The sequence below is a fragment of the Apodemus sylvaticus genome, chromosome 2, assembly GCF_947179515.1.
Source record: "Apodemus sylvaticus chromosome 2, mApoSyl1.1, whole genome shotgun sequence".
Taxonomy (NCBI): domain Eukaryota; kingdom Metazoa; phylum Chordata; class Mammalia; order Rodentia; family Muridae; genus Apodemus; species Apodemus sylvaticus.
Window position 1 is genome coordinate 150530012 of NC_067473.1, and position 21906 is coordinate 150551917.

The 21906-nt window shown below is 46.7% G+C and overlaps 1 protein-coding gene across 3 annotated transcripts in view; it reads right to left on the reverse strand.

Moving 5' to 3' along the window:
- The window catches only part of Cacna1c (calcium voltage-gated channel subunit alpha1 C), a 545178-nt gene that overhangs the window by 158690 nt on the left and 364582 nt on the right, over positions 1-21906 (reverse strand). For all 3 annotated transcript variants that reach the window (XM_052174696.1, XM_052174695.1, XM_052174697.1), the window contains exons 6-8: positions 18093-18251; positions 12244-12440; positions 3206-3309 (exon numbers count right to left, since the gene is read on the reverse strand). In XM_052174696.1, coding sequence (XP_052030656.1) covers positions 3206-3309; positions 12244-12440; positions 18093-18251 — 460 coding nt within the window. The remainder of the gene's footprint in view (positions 1-3205; positions 3310-12243; positions 12441-18092; positions 18252-21906) is intronic.

The window sequence follows — 21906 nt, forward strand, 5'->3', positions numbered from 1 at the left end:
CAGATAAAGGATGCAGAACCATCAGGTAGTCAAAATCTCGGAGTTCCTACATTTACAATAGAAACTATGAGATGCCATCCCTGCTCCGAGCAGAAGACAGTGGGCACACTTTAGCCTCTCCTTGCTGACAAGCGGACATAATTTGTGTCGATGGGTTACTTCATTGAGCTGTAGGGGTGCTATTCTTAATTGATGGACGCCGAGTTCACACCCGAACCCTCCAGTCACAGAACGCTTCACAGCTGTGGTTGAGGTACCTCTGCTCTCTGGGCCTCGAAGCTCTGCAGTTTCCAGTTTTCCCAATGAACAACGGACAACACCAGGTCAGCCAGTCAGCATTTCCTGGCCTTGTTTGTTCCCTTGAAGACTGTTTCTACTATACCTCTCCTTCACCCCTCCCACCTTTGTAGAATCTGATCCCACTTCCTCCCATAACTGTGGAAGTTAAAAGAAGAGGCTGTGGGTCAATGACGTTCCGGCCCAGGCCTCCATTCTTTGAACTTTTCCATTAGAATGGATGCAACTCCCTCATTTAAACCTCAGTCTTTTCTTCCGTGAAATGGAAACATGAGTAGCTTCTAGCTCATGAAGCTGTCATGAACACTAAATAAACTACCATGAGCTATGTAGAGCACAGGCTTTGGCACAGTGTGAGGAGACCGTGCAGCCCTTAGGATAGTGCTTTCATGGGCTCTAAGACTCCCTCGGTATTATTGAAGGTTGCCCTAACTCAAGTCTAGCTGATGAATACGTGGGCTTTCCTCCTGGATATTTGAGGTTAACTATTATTACAGTGTTGTCCTGATTAATCAAGATGCCAACTTCAAACTGTCACCAGTATGGCCAGCCAACAAGAGCTTGTTCCCAGGTTTGCCACTGCACGGGTTAGAGGCAATGCACTAAGTCACTGACCCTTGATGAAAGCCAGAAGGGGTGGGCAAGTGCTTCCAGACATCTGGCTGGCCGGGCAAAGGGTCCACCAATGCTTCTGGAGCTGTCAGAAGCATGCTGTCACTCTAAGGATTCTCAGGTGCCAGCAGACCCCAGAAGAGACCAACTGAACTATGGTTCACGGGTGCGGAGGTGAAAGAGTCTTTATATTCCTGCCCCATGTCAATTAAATGCTCTGAAAACCATCAAGCATCAAAACATTGGATTATGCACATTAATCTAAACATTTGATCTAAATGAGATCAAGGTGGCATTTCAAAATGATCTTTTGTCAGCATCAGCAGCTGCTCCTCTGACATCTCTGACTTGATACTAGCAGACTGACCGTGCCTCAGGGAGATGGGGACAGCAATGGCTGTAGGATGAAAAAGGAGCCTTTGGAGTCTGGCTCTCATTCTCCATATTGGATTCCTACATGCTAAGACTTGGTTCCTAACATCTGAGGGAAGAAAATGAAATTTAAGTTACGTGTGTGTGTGTGTGTGTGTGTGTGTGTGTCTGTTTTAGAGATCTGGGCTACACTACAACCAGACTTACTCAATCTAGCAGACATTGATAAGAAAGCAGGATGCAAACTCAGCCTTCAGGCCCAAGTCTGCTCTGCCAGAAAAGCGACACATCTTGGCTCAAGTTACTCATCTTTAAAAGTCAAAACAGTCCCGGCAGTCAGCACTGCTGCTGATGCCGACTGTATACTAGTCCTGTGCCTAATGTTCATGGACATTTCTGTTCATCCTACAGTGACAGCAACCTATGAGTTGATGTTATCTTCATTTTTTGACATGGAAAACAAAGATTAAAAAAGACAAGGTTGCCAGATATGATACATCCAGCAAATGCTGAGAAGGATAGCCAAATTTCTGTCTTTAAAAGGGGATAATGAGCTTGATTCTCTTCCAGTGCTGTCAGCGAGACTCATGTATAAACAACGGGCCATTTTCTTGTGGTGGAAGACAAGAACAACCCCCCTGCAACCTCCAGGCAGCTAACCAGGAGCTTATACATGACTCCATCCCCTGCTCTCCTATGTGATCTCACCTTGGCGGAAGGCAAGATGCTTTCCAGGGCCATGAGAGGGAAAAGGGAGGAGGAGGGTTTTTCTCCTTCACCCTATTGCAGACTGAACCCCATGCCCTGACCACAGTGGGAGACAGAACATTGCCCAGTCTGCACTGACAGCAGCTCCCTTCCCTCCTCCAGCAGGAAATCCCTAGGTTCCCGGAAAAGAGTTGGCCCGTCCCAAGCAGAGCAGAAACAGATCCCCCACCTCCCTCTATACCAAAGTCAGGAGGCGAGTCCCCTACAGAGGGCCAGAGGGTCACCAGGAGCATTTAGGTGTCAGGTCTTGGCATGGCTGGCATGAGCTAGTGAAAGATGGGTGGCTGAGGAGACACCCCAGGTGTCTGTGGCGAGAAGGCAGCCATCCTAGGGGTCTTGACGCCCAGACACGAGTCATTCTTTTGCTTTAAATTGCATCTGAGCAAGGGCTGACAACAGGTAAGTCTGTGTTTGTGGCCATCGAGATAAGTTTAAAGGAAAATGAATTATGCCTCATCTCTAACCTCGTAACCTGTGGCTTTAAATAGCGATGTGTACTTCACTTTCAGAAAAGTAAACAACAATGATATTTGACCTTGAAATGAGAATTAGACTTTTAGTCTATATTTATGTGTGTGTGTGTGTGTGTGTCTTTGGTTTGACAGTGCTGGTATGGAACACAGAAAGTGTCTATGCTAGGCAAATACCTTACCACTGAGCTATCCTACCATTTCTTCTCCTATTTTAAACCAAACTCCTCCTTCTCTGGATTGTTGACTCAATAAAAGTGATTTAGTGCCTGTTCTTGCCTGTGCGTGATAGCTGCCTCGTGAGCTCAGGCCAGTGTCTATTTCCAAGGGCACTGTGAGTGTTGTGTGTGCACGGGAACCTTCTTTCAGATCCCTGCTGTGAAATTATCCCCACTCAAGTCTCCTTCTGTGCTGCTCCTCAGGCTGAGTGAGTATGGTCCAAGGAGAAACTGGGAAGGTCTTGGTGTGTGTGGTGTGATAGGGGTGGGACCGGGTGTCTCTGATGAGTTATCTCCTATCCATCCGACCCTCCTCACAGTCAGGCCAAAACCCTTCACTTCAAGGCTCCTGAGTGACCCTTGATCCCAGGTTCATCAGAGCCAGAAATAGAAGAGTGCCAGGAATAGCAAAGAGAATAAAATACAAATTAATGGAAAAATCAAGACCATTTCCTTGGTCCTGCTTACCCGCTAAGAACACCGAGAACCAAGTTAAGTACAAAAAATGACCCTATGATGATTAGTGTTACAAAATAGATCCAGGGCCAGTCCCTTCCTACGGCATCATTGACCTGGAAGAATGGAATGATAGTTAGTCAGGCACACACAGCAACCGAGCACGGCCAAGCGCCAGCCACCGGCTCCCCAGCGCTGAGCTGAGCAGCATGGGACCCGGGATCCTCAGGGTGCACCTCAGAGGCTAAAGTGCCTGTGCAGCCAATGGTCAGAATCTGTCCTTGTATGGAGATTTTTTCCCCCGTTTTCCTGGGCCTAGTAGGGTCCTGTCTCTGAGGACTCTGCATTGAACGGAGTGGAACCTGGGACCTTGCTCGGCTGCATTGTAAAGAGGACACAGAAGTGGTCAGCTTACCCGCTCAAAACACCGAGAACCAGATTTAGAACGAAAAAGGATCCAAAGATGACCAGACTGACAAAATACACCCAGGGCAACTCATAGCCCATAGCGTCTTGCATCTGGAAAGATGAAGGAGAGTTAGGACAGAGCAAGCAAAGTGGAGGGCAAGATAGACAGACAGGGAGTGTGAATAGATCCACAGGAGGCCAAAGGGCTAGTCTGGGCCTTTGTTAGGGCAACCAGGAGCTGTGCTATCTTTGGCTTCATCCCTATTTAAAATCCTTCCCTACAATCTTGACCTGAGCAACAGAGTCTAGGGAGGTGGGGCGGGAGTCTTGCCTGATCCTTCCTGCTATTCTATTTCCTGGAAAAGAAATAGTTTTCCGGTGCTTTTCCTACAGACTTGTCTAAGAAAGTGGGTCGCTTTACAAAATATTTTTTTTCACAATCCTGGAATGGGCTTAGCTCATTTGGACTTTTGTGGCCATTACATCTTAAGATGTAACTGATCTCGTCTGACTTTGGGCTGTGAAAAGGCCCAGCTTCACTGACAGGGCTGGAGACTGAGGCTCACATCACGAGAAAACAAGATTTCTTCTTGGATTCTGGGCAATGGAGGGCTCGACATCAGTGCCCCACAAGCAAATGAGCCAGGAAAGGCAGTACTCGCCTGGCTTGTGTGTCAGAGACGGGCCTTGTCACTGACACCACAGCCTGGACAGACGAGGCACTCAGCCTGTCACTACTGGACTGGCACTTTGTGGCAAGTCCCAGGCCCCTGAAGGAACTGGAGACAATGAGAGCCAGAACTGGCCCCTCTGGGCTAAGGAGAGTTTGCTACGAGCATCTCTTCAGAACTCCCTGTCCACTGACTCCCATCCTCTCCCCACTGCCCCTTGAAGGGCCTGTCAGACATTTCCCTACACTTCAGGCAGGAAGGAGTATGAAGACAAGTCGAGGGACAGCATTTCTACATTCTGCATCACCTCCTCAAATCTACTTCTGATGTTTTCCAAGCACTGAACACACTTCCCTTCTGGTTTATAAGAAATGAGCCCAAGGTTGTCTTGGGTGAACCTAGCTTATAAAATTCTAGATTCTGAAGGTACTGGCTTCCTGACCGACTTTCATCAGACATTCTCAAAGTGTGGCTTCAACCACCATCACCATCAGGCGCTTGCTAGAAATGCCATGCTCCATCTTACCCTAGAGCTCTGACCTTCCCGACCCTCGTTTACAAGCACTATAGGTTGAATGGAGGTGGAGTCCACAAGCTCTGCCATTATCTTCATGCTAGCAATTGTATCTGGAAGGACAGGACTGTGCATCTTCAGTACACTGGGCCCTAAGATGGCCAATGCTGGGACAACTGGTGATAACCAGTGAAAGTAGACCCCTGAGTCTCGTCTCCAAGCCTGGGAGTTCAGTGTGGTTTGTACATCAGCATTATAATTGTAGTCATGGACACCCCAAGCGATTTTCCTGAGGAATAATAAAACTTGACAGCTGCCACCTCAATGTAATTTCTACCTTCGTACCTCAGTTGAGAGGATGTGTTGTCCTCTGTGTGATCAGACTAAAGATAGGGAAGTGCTCAGAGACCTGCTGCTCCGAATGGCTTGCTATTTTAGTTAGAGATCTTGTAGAAGAATTGAGCACGTTGCCCGTTGGTTTGAACTGAGTCCGTGAGGGAGAGTTCCCCAGGTATGTCCACACTGAAGGGCAAATCAGTTTAACACCTGTTGACCATTCACATTCCTATGTGCCTTGCTCTAGTTTTTCATATCATTTACCACTTCATGATTGTGTAGGTTCCTTGTAGGTCACAATGGGTATCTACTGTGTTATAGGCTATAGTGTGGTTTCATGAGCACCGGTGGCTTTGGTTTGTTTGTGTCACTGGTGAATTCCATGTGCCAGGAGCAGTGCCTTTCATTTGATAGTTAATCAGGAGATGTCTGAGTGGGATTGATGAATTTAAGACTAGGCTCTGTATTATAAATAGGACGCCTTTGCTAGCTGGGGATGTATGTATGTATGATGTATGTATGTATGTATGTGTGTGTGTATGTAAGTGTGTGTGTGTGTGTGTGTGTATAAATGATAAATGCAGGGTAGTACATGCAGTTGTAGAAAAGAGTAAAAAGTGGGGAACAGGAAATAGAGAAGACTGCTGGATGAGGCTGCAAACTCAAGGGCCATATCAGATAGGGTTGTGTGGACTTTGCACACTGGAGTCATGACAGCAGAGGGTGCTATGGAGCAGGAAGAAAGTCCAGGGTCCAAAGACCCTGTTGTAGCAGTAGCTAATCCCCAACCTCTCAGGGGCTTGGTCATTGTTAGTCCCATGCACACAGCTGTAAAGCCTTCCTGGCTATGGAACAGGTCAAGGTGAAGGAAAGCAAAACAGCAGTGGCCAGCAGGGGCGGGGCAGTTAGCCTTCAGGTGGATTCTGTTCCAAGGGTCCTTCCTGGACCAGGAGGAATCTGCTGAGCCCAGGAGGGATCTGCTGAGAGTGTAAGGGAAGGCAGACTGGTGGAAGTAGAACTAGTTGTTCAGTTTGTCTCTAGGCCAGAAAGGAAAGCAAAAGCAATCGACACAAGTCAGAAAGACGAAATAGGACTGGAAAGAGAAAAACAAGGGAGTCGTGTACCCGGCCACGTGGCTTTCCACGCCAGGGCCTGCACATGACACTGTGACATGGGGAGGAGCCTTCTGCCTGCTCACGGAGCATCCGTATTTATTCACCAAGTGCTTGATGTGGGATGTATAAGATTTGGGTGTTGTGCTGGACTTGGGATTGCAGTAAAGCAACCCCGGTTGGGGTGCTAGGCAAGGGAGGGAGCCTTGGGGAAGCTGGACTTTTAAGGCCTGAGCATCATTCTGGCTTTGCCTCTTCAGTTACTTGTTGGCATGGGTCAGAAGCAGAAGCAGGCTCTTCCTTTTCCTACAAGTCAGTGGTTCTCAACCTGGGAGTCACGACCCCTTTGTAGGATCAAACAACCTTTTCACAGAGGTTGCCTAAGACCATGGGAAAGCATAGATATGTTCATTATGATTCCTTATAGTAACACAATTAGAGTTGTAAAGTAGCAACGAAATAATGTATGGTTGGGGATCACCACAACATGAGGAACTGTATTAAAGGGTCTCATGAAGGTTGAGATCCACTGCTCTCAGCACTGCTGTCGTGTTTAGGGTGAGGTTTGAGATTGAGCAAAGCTGGTGACAATGATAAAGTCTCATCAGAAAACGGGCAGACAGACAGAGTCTGGGCACTGTCCAGCTGTGTGCCACCCCCCAGAGCCCATACCCAGCTCCTGCATTAATAAGCTACTTAATAACTTCTCTGGCTTGGGCTACATTAATCCCAAACGACAGAAGGTAATATGGTCTGTTATGAGTAGTGTGCCTTTATTTATCCCATGGGACAGGTGGGAACAGAGGCTCCAGCAGGTGCCGGCATGTTCTCTGCAGCTGGGGTCTCGGAGCAGAGCCGCCTCCAGAGCCTGGGCAGACAGTGAGACAGAGGCAGGGCTAGTGGCCTCCTCTAGCTTCCTTAGAATGGACCCCTCCCACCAAAACAGTACTCCAGGCCACACAGCCCTTTTGTCTTAGAAGATCCCTTGGGTTCTTGGTTAGCCTATGGGTCCTTTCCTCTGAGTCACCCAAGACAAGATCGCTTAGTTTCATCAAGGACTTCAGTGGTTAGAACTAGAGATCTGAAGCCCATGGGTCCATAGAAAGCCAGGACCAGAAAGAGGAAACTCAGGGTTTTCACACCCAATCCCATATTCTGCTTTGGTCCCTTCCTTGGCTCTGGGATAGGTATTTCAGGGGTTCAAGACAGGTGAAGGGTTGGGGACAGATGAAGATCAAGGACATTTCTTGGGGATCTTACCCCACCATGCCTGAGCAGACAACCATCTGAAGGAGCTCCTTCAGTCTGAAAAGAAAGCATCCTTTGTTTGTCCCTCTTGTTCCAGGCCACCTACTTTCTGGGCTTACTGGGTGGAGAGTACACAATGGTGGCTTATCTCTGAAGCAAGGTGATGCTGGAGTAATGTGATCATTATCTCCAAGCTGGGGACTAGATTTACTCTGAAGAAAAGATTAATAAAGGCTCATCAAAAAGGGACCCAGCTTGCTGTCACCCTTATCTGGTGACGCAATCAGGGAAGGTCTCCTGAAGCCATTGGTAGGGGTTTTTGGGTCTATACAGCAGGGGCTCTATAGCTTCCCTAAAGAAGGCAGGAGGCATCCTGGTTCCTCATGTCTGAAGTCAGCAGCATTCAGGACCCCAGACCGGAAACTGGGTTCGCATTTCCTTTGATGAAACAGATACAGAGCTTCCCTATTTAACCAAGACTGGACAAAAGGGGTGCTAAAAGGAGAATACCAAAGACCATCTGAAACTAGCATCTAACTGGGTTGAAGGGTCCCTGCCTTATACTTTCAAACCCACCAAACTTCTTCCTTGAGGGGAGGGGAGGCATGTTCCACCATGAACATTTCAAGGCTTCTGTGACCCAAGATGATTTCCATGAGTTTTCACATCATCTGTACCTTCTCCTTCTCACCACAAGCTCTGAGGATCTACAGACTAGATGTTTTCCACAAGTACCAAGAGAGGCCATTACCCACCAAGGACTATTGACTCTTGATGATCTATGTTGGCTAGAATATAAATGGCTACCACAGGGGTCACGGGGTAAGAAGCAAGTAGAATCCTGCCCCAGTCCTCCTACTCATTTTTTGCTGAAAATTCCCCAGGCAGCTAAATCAGTAAGGGGTTCATTTAGGTAAGAGAAAATGACTGAGCCTAACAGCTGGGCAAGCCAGCAAACAAAACTGCACATTCAGATGACCTCTGTAAGCAGATGGGCTGGGCTCCTGACCTCATGGGGAGGGTATGAGCAGAGAGAGTGATATTCTGGTCTGATCACCATGTTGGGAACAGCTGACTCCCAGGGGGAAGGGCTGCTAGCAGGTGAATGGTTCTAGATGATGCCTGACACTGTATTCCACCAGCACAGTGCACAAGAACACTGGGGTGCCCCGGTACTTTTTTGGGTTTGTTAAGAAACCAAAGCAATTTATTTCAATGTCCAAAGCTGCTAATGAATGCTTTCCCAAGATATGGATATCTGTTCTCTGTTCTTTGTCCAGCCCCACAACTAAACTTCCCAGGTCCCCCAGAGCAGTCTATTTCCTATACAACCCTGCAATTCTATCAGGGGCCAAACTCCTTTGTAAATACTGCATGCCTTATATTCTGAACTCTTGGAAGGCTGTACTTATTATTCTGCCCCCTACCCCATGCCATCCCTGTTTCTGGGAACATAAGAAATGCTCAGTAAGTAGATGTTAAGTTGAATTACTAAACTGCAAGAATTCACCTAACATGAGTAAAATGAATGTAGTGAGTGAATGGATGGGTGTGTGAGTGAGCAGACGAAGGCTCTGAGAGGTGCCCATTCTCCTCATCACTGTACTTGCAACCTTCCAGCATGGCGTTCAGCCAGCAGATTCTCTGTGTTAGGCAGCTATTTGGTTCAAAGGTTAAAAAAAATCCCACATCCAAAAAAAGATAAGAAACTCAATGGGGATGCTGTTTGTCCCTAGAGTTCCTTTGCTTTCTTCTTGTTCTTCTTGTTCTTGTTCTTGTTCTTCTTCTTGTTCTTGTTCTTCTTCTTCTTCTTCTTTCTTCTTCTTCTTTTCCTTTTCCTCCTCCTCCTTTTATTCTTTCTTTTCTTCTCCTTATCCTTCTTGTTTCGCTTGTTTGTTTGCCTTACGTTTTGCACTAGGGCATTCTGGGAGTACATGGAGAGGCTTTGGTTTGAAGAGTGATTTCATAAGAAAACTACAGGGAAGCCTGAGTTTTAGTTTCATTTTTTTTCTCTAGAAACTTCTATACAGTTGTTTAGATGTTTAAGATGAGCCCAGTTCTGGGGGTCCCACTCATTGCTACACAGAGGAGTCTCTGCTGCTTCTTTCTGGGTCCTCTAGACTTGAACTTCACACTTGAGGGGAAAGGAATCTTTCTGAGAGGAAGACCCATATTCCCTAGAAACTAGCCTGACATTGGTTCAAATCCAGCAGTATCCTAGTAGCACTGTGGTGCTTCAGCTGGTCCTAGTAAGGCTTCAAACTCAAACCTGAATACCAACAGCTTGGAGAACTTCCTCTGTGGACACTAAGTTCCTAGCCAGGGACTGGTGGAGGCAGCTCTGAGGAATTCTATACCTTTGATGCTAAAACATTTTGAGATCTGAATCTTTGGGTTAGTGATATAAGCCTAGAGTTGAGGAGGAGGATTGCCTAAGGGAGAGAAAGGAATGAGAAAAAGAATAGAAAATGAAATGGCAGTAGAAAGGTCAAAGTAATTAGATGAATTGTCTGACAGCAGGAACACTGAGCTAGGAGGTGCCTTCATCATGAATAACCAGTAGGGAGCACAGTGTGTGTGTGTGTGTGTGTGTGTGTGTGTGTGTGTGTGTGTGTGTGTGCGCATGTGTGCAGCATACACTCACATGCACACACAACTCATATAAGCACACATGTGCACTCACACAATCTGTTTGTTTCAGGAAGATGCTGGGAATGCAACAGTGAGGCACATCCCCAGACCCCAGAGCTCCTTCACCTCTGACAATTTTTCTGTCCCCAGCCTGAGCTCCATCACACCCCCAGGAAAGAAGATACAACACAGCTGCTGAAAATTGGTAGTTACTGTTGTGTGATTCTGCGCAGTCCCCATTCTGGCTGTCACTATGACAGCATCTTAGGGTCACATCTGGCTGGTGTGGTATCAATGGCTTGCAGTGAGGGAGAGGGAGGGAATGATAAAGGAAGATCAGAAAAGTACACCAGGGCCGTCAGCAAAGTAAATTATACACATGGCCCCCATTCCTGCACCTGCCCTCAATGTGATGCTACAGTCAGCTTTTCCATGGTGACTGAAGGCAGGGGCTAGGATTCACAGGAGGAGACGCTGCAGCCCGGCACCATAAGTCACATGGTCTATGGTCTATGGGTGAAAACTGACTATTTTCAGAGACCTTTCTATCCATGGATCATCAGGGCAGAAAGTAAAAGTAGAAAGTGAAAGTAAAAGTACTTCAAGCAAAGTAGAAGGAATAGTTAGGGACACCTAGGAAGCTTACCTGTTCTACTAAACAGAAGAATTTGCCTAACTAGAGAAAATCCAACTTCCGCCTCATTATCTTTCAAATTATACCCTACCAGCTTCTTATCAAGCCTGAAAATGGTTCCCCATGTTTCATTTTAGTTTGAGGTCGCTATGGATGTCAACCCGTGTTGCCTGGTGACAGCACAAGAACAAGCTAACCCTGCCATGGCGCAGGCTTCGGCGCTACTCAGCTCAGAATCTATCTCATCTGTTCCACAGACAGAACTGAATCTTACACATTACCAAATCCTCAGCACCTCAAGTGCCCAGGCTCACGAGGATACCTGGTAAACATTAGCTGGAAACCAGGTAGAGGCAAGGTGAGAAGAGTCACATAGAGGGAGGTACAGACTACCCAGCAATTCTGGACTCTGGCATGCTAACAGTGATGTCAAGGCTGGGAAGGGAAAGGCTTTGAATTTATGGGAGAGGGTGCATGGAAACCGGAAGTTACAATGCTGTGCAGTTACAAAGATTCTGGGAGAAGTGAGCGTGTCTCTTGGCTTTGCTCCTCTCTCTGGCATGGGGACACTCCCTTGCCTCTTTCCTGCTCTTCCGGCTCTGGTTTGCAGACAGTACACAGTCTCTTAAATGTTTTCACGAGGGCTAAATGGATTTGACGATTTGAGAAACTTGGGAATGATGATATTTTCAAGACTGGTATCATGCTTTATTCGCCCAAATTCTGAAGAGCAACACTGGATTCTGGCAAGTCATTTCTCATGCGGAAGTGGAAAACACCAACCACGAAGATGGTATTTTCCGTGGGTTTTTACAAATAATGGACTTGACTCTGCCAGAAGGAAGGCAGCTGAAATACGGTATACATACCAACGGCACTTCAAAGGCTCAAAGGTGGCAAAGCAGGGGTAACTGGTTAGAGCCAACGAGGGGCATTCTAAATCTGCATCACACAATAAGCAGAGTCTCTGGCTGACAGTGAGAGAGGCTCTGATGGCGTGGTCTTATAGGTTAAGACTTTAAAGTGAGGGTTAAACCTAGGAGCACGCCACAGGCTATACAATTCAATACGAAACCAGTTTTCCTATGGTGTCTCCTTTTAGATTAGCCCTGGCTTTCTCTGCATATTCCGCCTTAGCTACCTTTTAGGAAATTTTAGGTAAGAGGCAGAAGAAGGTTAAGAGTAGAAAGAAGTATAGAGCAGGAATTGGAGCGGGGTGGCGCCCTTATGCTGGGGATAGCCCAGCTCATCTGCACACCAGAGATCCACACTGTGGAGAGCCAGCTACACATGACCCTCACTGAAGCGAGGGGAACTTTGCAGAGGTGGACATGTTAAGCTTTGTTTCTCAGGAAAACCCTGGAACAAATCAAAGGCATCCATCAGTCACCCCCTCAGCATATATGGGCACGTGTGACCCGATATCATGGGAAGGAAGGTGAGGAGAAGACGCTGGCCCTCCACGTGCCCACCCTCTGAGTGCCCCGTCTGCGTACCCAGTACAGCACGTCGGTCCAGCCCTCCATGGTGATACATTGGAACACGGTCAGCATGGCGAAGGCGAAGTTGTCGAAGTTGGTGATGCCGTGCTTGGGCCCATCCCACCCGGGCTTGCACACGGTCCCGTTCTGACACTGTCGCCCATGGCCTGTCTCCAAAGCACAAGGGGAAGGATCCTCTTCTGCCGGAACATCTCCACCACCAAGGAAACAGGAGACAGAAGGAGGGGAGGAGGGATAATGATGGGCAGAGAATGAAGAAAAGACATTAGAGAGAAAAATAACAGGATTGGACCGACACGAGCACCCACAGTGGTGATCGTACACTTTTCGGTTAGCGCCCTCACATGGGGATTAAAACCACGTGAGGCCAGACATTCGATTCAGAGGGGACAATGACGCAGGTCAGTATTTTCAACCAAATGTTGCGAACACTGCATTTTAACCATAATTGATTTCACAGACACTAAGGTATTGTCCGCTGGGGCATAGCATGGCAGCACGTCCAAGTGGCCAATCAGAAAGTGATAATGGCTCATCCGTCTCAAGCATAAATTGTTCTGGAAAACAGAAAACAATGTAAGGAGCTCAGAGTCTGTGAGACTGAGGGTTTTTATCTGGCAGCTATAAGAATCACGGCAATAACAAACAGAAGATTCGCGTTTGAACAAACAATTGCTTTGACAACAGCCAAAATGTAACTCCTGAGAGAATCTGCCTGTGGTTCTTCATTTAGAGATAATAAGATGCCCAGAATCTTCTCTTCTTTTACAAGGATCCAAACCATCACAGGGTGGTTATTTTGCCCATGGGACATGGGCTCTTTATGGAAGATGACTGGCGAGATGGCTGTTGGCGTCTGTGGCTTCTAATTGAAACTGCTTACTCTCAAGAAGAAAAGAGGGGCATGGAAATGTTAACCCTTGACCGTGAGAGGCTTCTCAGGAGAACTGAGTTGAGTGCTGCAGTTGAAAGCATGTGCCAGTATCTTCCTGGGACAGCAGTGACACCTATCACTTCCCCTTTGTCACCCCCAACTTCCCCCCCTCCATGTGCTTGCTTGTAGTTCATTCTTGCTTCTGTCCCCAACAAGCTGATCTGTTTTCTGTCTTCATAGCTTGCCTTTCCTTTAAGTTTCCTATAAGGAACGTCACATGGGAAGAGGCCTTTTTGTGCCCATTCCTTCTTCATCCTTCTTTAAGCACAGTGCTGCGTTCCAGTCTGGTCTACTCCTTGGTGTTACTGAGCAGCGTACGTTTACCTTTCTCCAGATGATAAACATCTGGCTCACTCCCAGCTTTAGGACTGCTCAGAATAAGGCTGCTTCCTGGCTTATTTTCTGCCCAGTGCTATATTCAGTGACCAAGGGGACAGGACTAGGTCACTGAAATCAGCTATCTGAGGGGAGCAAGTGTCCATACCATTTTCTTACCCATGGTCTGGCTTCCAGAAGTTACATATTAAGGTAGCTGAACTGGGCTACCCCTAGTTACAACTTTTCATGACTTTTAAAATTGTCAAATTTTTAGAGATGTGGATTTAATGCTGTTGAAAGAAGAGAAATGAAAGTTATTTTCAAACCTAAATAATACGTTAAAAATAGCAAAGCAAAGCACCTAAAAACGAGAGCTGAGAAATGAAAAACAGGAACCAAATAGATCATTAATTCCATTCTTACTCTGGAGCCAGCTTTCTAGAGTCTGGAGCGCGAACAAAGAAGAGGATGAAAAGATAAAGGGAAACTTGCATTTCTATGCATTCTATACTTCTATTTATCTGTAGCATAAAGATGTCAGCTATCTATTTACAAGGTAGCTCCTAAGCTGACAGTCTGTCCTGCGTCGTCCGTTCCTAAAACAGTAGAGATAGGGAAGGTGGGTGGCGCTGCCAAAGCCAGCTCTGACCGCTCATGGGGAGGACATACTTGGAGAATTTACAGATACACATCTATTAGCAGAAATGACACTGAGGGACAGTGATCTCATGGATGAGGGGGGCAGGGAATGAGCTTCGGGAAGATCAGCCACAGGCTCAAAGGCTGCTATGCTATTTTAAATCCTCCCTGAACAATAATAAAAAAAAATCACAGAACAATTAAGAAGCAGCGATGATCCAGTAAAAATAGGTATCTATAAAAAGGAACCCTTGAAAAACGTGAACCCACAGATCACCAGGGCCTAGTGACATGTACCCCAGGGCAAGGGAAATAAACATAACCATAAAAATGTACTGGCTTTCTTCCAAAGAGTCAGAGGTCCTAGAGAGAGAAATAGGAATGTGAGGATGGAGAGTAAAGCCACGGGGGGTATACATTTCAGAAGAGAACTGGAGAAGGTAGTCGTATGGAAAGATCAAATTAAGTCTTCGGTAACATAAAGGAGATTTTAGAAATGGACTCAACTTCAGCAAAACACAGAATCCCAGGGGAGCTTGCAGCAGAGCTCCAAACCACTAAGACAACAGCAATTATGTTTTTAGATCTCAACTTGAAGGCAAAATAGAATGGTAGTGATTTCATTGCTAGGTTTAGCCAACAAATTCTGTGCCAGTCTCAGGGGTAATTACTGTTCTGGGGAGAGCTACCGAGCGCCCTGGCTCCAGATCCACTGGACAGATGGGACACCCAGAAACAAAAGGTATTGGCATATGGCAATGTATCTGCCGAGCAACCAGGAGAGGTGCCTTGCAGTTGCTGGAGAGATTGGGAAAAAAGAGCCTCTTCTAAGTCTGTCACCTGGACACGGAACAGCCTAGGGCAGAACAATGGCTCCTAGGCAGGCCCAGTCTTCCTTGCTGGGATCTTACAAGAAACATGGATTCGAAGATTTAGAAGAATGTAAAATTCAGTCTGCGAAATAATATCAGAGTTTAAAAAGAAGATTAAAACCATAACGAAGACTCACTGAGTCTTTTGTAAAATCTATGTACGGCAGAAAATAAGTTAATGCCTAAACTCTGGACAAAACCAACAAGCGTTCTACAAAAACCTGAAGCCCACTGATGCTGGGGCTGAAGGGTGCATGGACTGCCTCCGAGCCTACGAATAGGAAGGAGACCAGATCCCTGTGGGTTCTCCCTCTGCCTCAGTGGGGATACTCACCTGTGGGAACCAAATGGTGTTCTTTTAGGAGAATCTAGAAGACTTTGGGCTGTGGCAGACAGTGGGAGGAGGAAGGAAGATGGGAACTTCAGCTGCTTTGTTCTGTATTAAAGCTGCTGTAGCCGGGAATCTTTGGCCCCTTTCCCAATAGTGGCTTTGGCTTCTACTGGAGCCTCATGGTTCTTTTCTGAGGGACGTTACTCTCATTGCCTGATATCCTCACTTACTTGGTTTCCACCCAGGAGACTACCTGGTCTCTGAAGTTACAGGATGGAAATGAAACTCATCACAAAGATGATGTTGTGAATTCTGTGGAAGGGTGCACGAGATACATCAGGCGATTTTTCTGGCCCTGCTTACTATCAAGGCCAGGATGACCTTAAGATGGCCCCTCCAAAAGTTGAAGCCAACTTAGCTCTTCTCCCTGAGGTGCTGGGGCTGGCTTCTCACAGGGCCTCTCTATGTACCCTAGGAAGAGCCCACCATATTTTCCTCATCTACTATGTCCATCATTTTCTTGTCATCTGGAGTCTCTGAGGCCTGGTAACAAACACTGTACTGTAAGAATTACTCAAGGCTGCACTTTGTTCACAACCTTGCAAGACCCTCGCCGGAAGGAGAAGTGATATGCCTGCCATCTCCCCTTTAAGATGACAGAGGTGAGTACAAGATTTTAAGCAGCTATCCAAGGCTTTGTGGCACACCAGTATTTGATGGCATGGCAGTGGCTGTCTTTGTTTTTATGACAGAGTTCCTTCCCATTTCGTTGGTGAGTATCACACCATTGGTCACTGCCAAACCGATGAGGAATCATGGAGATTTGGTCCCTCTGTGGCAGTCTGAAGAGCCTAGGTCCAGTGGACCACCAACTATGTAGCATAATTATGTAGCATGCCAAGCTGCACCACTAACATCAGTTACTGCTCAGGGTAAGCTACAGACTAGTTATGTCAGTTATTGGCTTGGTGTTAGCTACAGATCAATTGAGAAGAAAAGAGGAATTTGAATAAAAGGAAGGCAATTGATCATTATGTTGGCTGATATACTCTAAGCAAGGCTGAATGTCTCTGAATTTTAGTGGAAGGCAAGAACTGCTCTGCCTATTAAAAATTATGTATCAGCTAACATTTTAAATTGTCACCCAATTTCACACAGTTACAACTCAAATAACTTGAAAATTCTCAAGGGTGAATACTTTATCCTAAACACAATTTCATTGAAAAGTAAAAATAAGATGATTCTGTAAATATAGATTCATAGGCATTGTTTGTCTTACTGTGACCTTGTGACATCGATTGAGTGACCTTGCAGAAGCCAGTAGCCCGCCTAGTCACAGTACCCTTTGTATATAAGGTGGTGATGCTGGCTTCTGGGTATAAAGTTTTCATCTCACTCTGTCATACAGACTGGCGTCACCATCACCCACCACACCTAACTTGCAGCTTCGGCTACGTGGGATGGAGAAGATACAGAGGACAGAGGGAAGCCTCCATTGTTAGCACTCCAGACAAATGCTCATATGCTCCCCATTTTCCTCAGGGATATCCAAATGAAAATCACAGGTCTGTTTTTAAAAATGAGATAATATAAGTTAGCACAGCTTTGGAATGGGAATTTCCAATGTTGTGTGTTTGTATACACATATGTGTATGCATGTATATACATATATACATATACATTAGACTACTCTATATATACATTTAAAACCTTACCACTTTTTTTTAAGAAAGAGAAAAGTTAATGTGTTCTTTTACTTTTTTATATGTTTCAGTGTTTTGCTCACAGGTACATCTGCATACTTTCTGCATGACTGGTGCCCTTGGAGGGCAGAAGAGGCATATGATTCCCCAGGAACTGGAGTGATAGAAGGTTGTGAGCTGCCATGTGGGTGCTAGGAATCGAACCCAGGTCTTCTCAAAGACTTGGTGCTCTTCACTGCTAAGCCACCTCTCTAGATCCTGGTTGTTTGTTTTTTTTTTAAGTTCAAGTTGAAATGTTAGTCACATAAGAGAGCAGTGTGTGGTTTATCCTGTAAACCCCAACTCTGGTGACACTTAAAGTGCTTAACGAGCCAGCGCTGCCTGTTAAATGCATTGATTGATGGAAGGAACACAAAGAGGAGAGGCTCATAAAGGCAGGATTGATGGCTGTGACACGGAGCTGAACTGGTGGCAAGGCGCTTATTTAATGACAGCCTCTTCATCTACTCTGGGAAAGGGAGGGACCCTGGGGTTCTGCTTTTGATGGAGAAGAAAATGCTGACTGTGATGGAGAGAGGGACAACTCTAAGAGAGTAGAAAGATGGGTGGCAATGGGGAGTCAGGGTGGTACAGATGCCCTGAGGGTTTGGATGCTCAACCACATTGGTGGACTGCTGGCTACGTATGCCCATCCGCTCGCAGTGGCGGCTCACACATTCAGAATCTGCTTCAAGCGTAAAAAAACTGATGAATGGTGGGTGCTTAATCTTGCTTCTCCAATTGTGTCCATCCATCACATGGCGCATTATCAGTGCTAGACAAAGCTTACACCTGCTGCTTGAACAGAGATCGGCAGTAGTGAATGCAGACATTGGAAATGAGAGGGAGAGAAGGCTGACCCCGCCTTTCATGCCACCATGGGGAAACTGAATGCCTCATTCGGTTCTGGAGCACAGGTGGCTGCAGCAATCCACTCCAAGGGAGAGCAGCTATGAGAGGGAACGGTGCCCTACTGGATTGCTGCTGCCCAGAGCCCCGCCTCTTACCTATTATGCCTTCCTGGTTGTAGCAGGTCTTGTGCATCTTTCCCATGAAGAGCTCCAGGCCGATAATGGCGTAAATGATGATGACGAAGAGCACAAGAAGGGCGATGTGCAGCAGAGGCACCATGGCCTTGATGATGGAGTTCAGGACCACCTGGAGACCTGCGCAACAAAAGCATCAACGGTAGCAGCGGCAGCGGCAGCAGACCCTCCGCCTCCCCTTGTGAGCCAGTACTGCCTTAGGCACCACTGGATCCAACAGGATCTCCCGCAATCTTCTTAGCAGCTCAAGTGGGATTCACTAGTCCCATGCTTCAGATGAGGAAACAGAGGCTCAAGGTCACAGCCAGCGAGTGAGAGAGAGCTAGGATCTAAATTCAGGTTGGCTTGACTCCAGATCTGTCCTGGAGGCACATTCCAAATAAAAGGATCGGCAGCAGACGCTGTACTTCTGAGGGGGAGAACGTGTTGTTGTTTTCATCCGTAACTATTAAGATTTTTAAATAGCCCATCGCAGAGACACCCTAGTGTGTCTTCTTCTAGAGTAGAGCTCAGCACAATGAGAACTCACTGTGACTACCCACAGTCACACAGGACTTAGTCATCTCAGGCTTCTGGGTGGTGGATCACCAGAGCTTACCACCAGCCCACCTGCTCTCAAACATAGAGCTGCCTGGTGGAAAGGAATCCAGGAGGGTGCAGTTTCCAGTGAAGAAACTACCTTACCAGCAGGGCACTTCTGAGAACCACGAATCAGAGCCAAGGGTGTCGGGCACAGTTTAAGTAGTAAATGAGGGACCACTGGGTATCGTTCAGTTCTACCAGGGGCCACATCATCTGAATGTCATACTCAAAGGCTCCATAAAAAGGGACTTCTTATTTAACAGCCTGGAATTTCAGTTTGGGGAAGGAAGAAAGTTCTGCAGATTATATGACACTCCCACAAATACACAGAGTGCCCTGGAGCCACTTGTAAAAGGAGCAGACACAGGAAACTCTGTCCTGTGCTTATCACCAAGAACAAACTAACTGTAGCCGGATTATCATTAGGAGGAAAAGAAATGAATGGACAGCCCAGTGGTTGGTGCTGTTCTGCTCTGCCACGGGTGGGAAGGTCATTTAGTGGCTGCACTGAGCATGCTCACCAGGAATGATGGCAGGAAGGGGCTGCAGCAGCCTGCTCAGTAATAAAAACGGGGTACTTTGAAGCCTAAGGCAGCTCCTGTTAGCTTCCTGTGAACAGCAAGTACACTAGGTGTCCCCATCCCAGGAGGTCAGGGTGATGGCAACCAGGAGGGACATCATCCCATGGGGCCCTCTAGCACACATAGGAGGGCAGAGCCCCTGTGAGTCCCACATGGGACTGGCTCACTCTTAGTGTCTTCCTTGGGCTTGTCGTCTTCTCCCATCTATCCTCTCAGACCCCAAAGTCTTTCTCTTCTGTTCTTCAGCACCCATCGGCGGCCCTGTTATTCCCTGGATAACCACAGCTGTGTACGTTTCTCAAGCTCAGAAGCACACACTACTGCTCCGAGCTATGGCCAGTGGTTTCCACGAGGCTAATTAGAACTCTCCCCAGCTATTAAGCTGAGCTGAGGAGAATTGAGGGAAAAAAAAAAAAAGAAAGCTAGAATAATTTTACCTGTGAATTAATGTGAGCACTTTGCAGGCTCCCATTAGAGTGAGATGTTTTCAGATCCAAACGATTCCATTAATTAGCAATTTGTACACACATTAGTATTAAAGTCTGCCAAGCCATGAGGAAAGTCGAGCTGTAAAGCAACTTTCAGGAGAGGCTGAAAGGTGCTGAGGAGACTTCCGAGTGTGCCTCCTGTACTGGGAGTCCCGTATCTGACTGTCAGGCCACTGAGGAGGGATCAGGCCTCCAGCACCAGCAGCTTCAAGTGTCAAGTATCAGACAGGTGACAATGTAGAAAGAACTGTGATCTGGGCTGAAGCTAAATGGGCCACATCAAAAGCCATTCCAGAACCTTTAGTGACTCTTAGGAACAAGACCAGGATGTCCTAGTGACCTACAAAGCACTGTAGTGCCCACTCCATCCCCCTCTCCATACAACCCCTGCCCTGTTCCTCTCTCTATAATTCAATCAAACAGCATTTCACTCAGATTCAAAGATGCCCTCAGTCATGTGCCACAAAACATGTGGCACCAGAGGATTCTAATGGAACTAAAAGTGTCTAAGGCTTACTGATATTATGACTGTCATAACATCACTGTACAAGCATGTATCCCTCACGTGACTGGTGCTTCCTATAAGAATCATAGCATGGCACAAGCAGTTAGCAGTATATGGTGTTTAAAGATGGCAGTAGATGGTTGTGTGGCTGCTTATGTATTGACTCTGCTGTCAGAGTTCAGTCCCTGGGAGTCACATGGTGGAATGAGAGAACTGATACTCACAAGTTGTCCTCTGACCTCCACATGTATACACACACACACACACACACACACACACACACACACACACACACACAATCAATCAATCAATAAATAAGTGTAAAAACAGGTTTTATTGTTTTTGAAATGCTCATAGAAACAGTGTGCTGTGTGGTACCATCAGTAAGCAGAGCATCTTGCACTTGCTACTTCTCTGTATCAAGAGACCTCCCCCAGCAATTGACAGCTACCAAGGAAGTTTGTGAGATTACTGTAGGATGTTCATTCGATGATGGAATCACCTAATGTACATTGCTCAGACACAGTATTGCTTAGGATAGGGTAGCTGTACCTCCATCCCACAGCACAGCCATGGGGACTGTTCCTTCCCCTCAGAATGCCTTGTCTGGATTTTCTCCAGCATCAGTTCTTCGACTCTCAGCCCAGGCATCTCCCTTCCCAAGAGCTCTCCCCCAAACCCCTGGCCACAGCCATTTCCTCTGATGTATGCACTCTTAGAATCAGTTGCTTTCTTCATAACACTCCATTTGAATTGTATGTTTTAAGTGGTATGTGCTTTAAAGGGATTTTAAACCATTTATCTGCCTTCCCAGTTAGGTGGCATTTTGTGACAATAGACGCTGCCTAATTTCCATCCCCTGAGCACTTGGTAAACATTTATTGGCAGTGGGAGAAGTGTGTCCTCTGAGTGGCTACAGCAGTCCTGGGCTCTATAGTAATGGAGTTAGTTGTCCAGCTGGTATAGGACAGAGAGTGAATTACAGAACCATGGTCTAGGATGATATCAACTAGAAGTCACAGAAGTCCATGGCTGCCCTCAGTCACCAGCAATGCCAGCTCTGTTCTGTGTGCCTCTACCTCATGGTTGGGCACACTACCCACCTGAGCATTGGCCTAGGGGGTGCATTACCCACAGTCTCGCACCAACCAGTTTCCAAATCCTGCTTACTTGAGTTTGAACAACTAACAGATATACACAAATGATTTTACTAAATACATAATACATACTAATTATAGAGAAATCAGAAAATACGTGTGAAAGAGAAATTAGAAAATGTAGTTGGGGGGTACAATTGCTTACCGTCTCAATCTTTTTATGCATGTTTGGGGACTTCAGTGTGTGACTCCCCTACATCCCCCACCCCCACTCCCACCTTACTATCCTCTCAGATGGTAATCAGCCCTCCAACTTCCATGTCTTCCCTGTCCTCAGGCAGCACTTAGATTGTCCTTATGGAAGGAAGGACGCACTGAGACATGTCACTTTTGAAAGCACACCAGTGATCTCTGTCATTTACAGATCCAAGTTCACCTCTTCCTTTGCTGTTTTGGCTTCTACGGCTCCTAGTTTCTCCTTACACTCCAGCAGCATGGCCAGCCATCTGGAGGTCCCTGGCT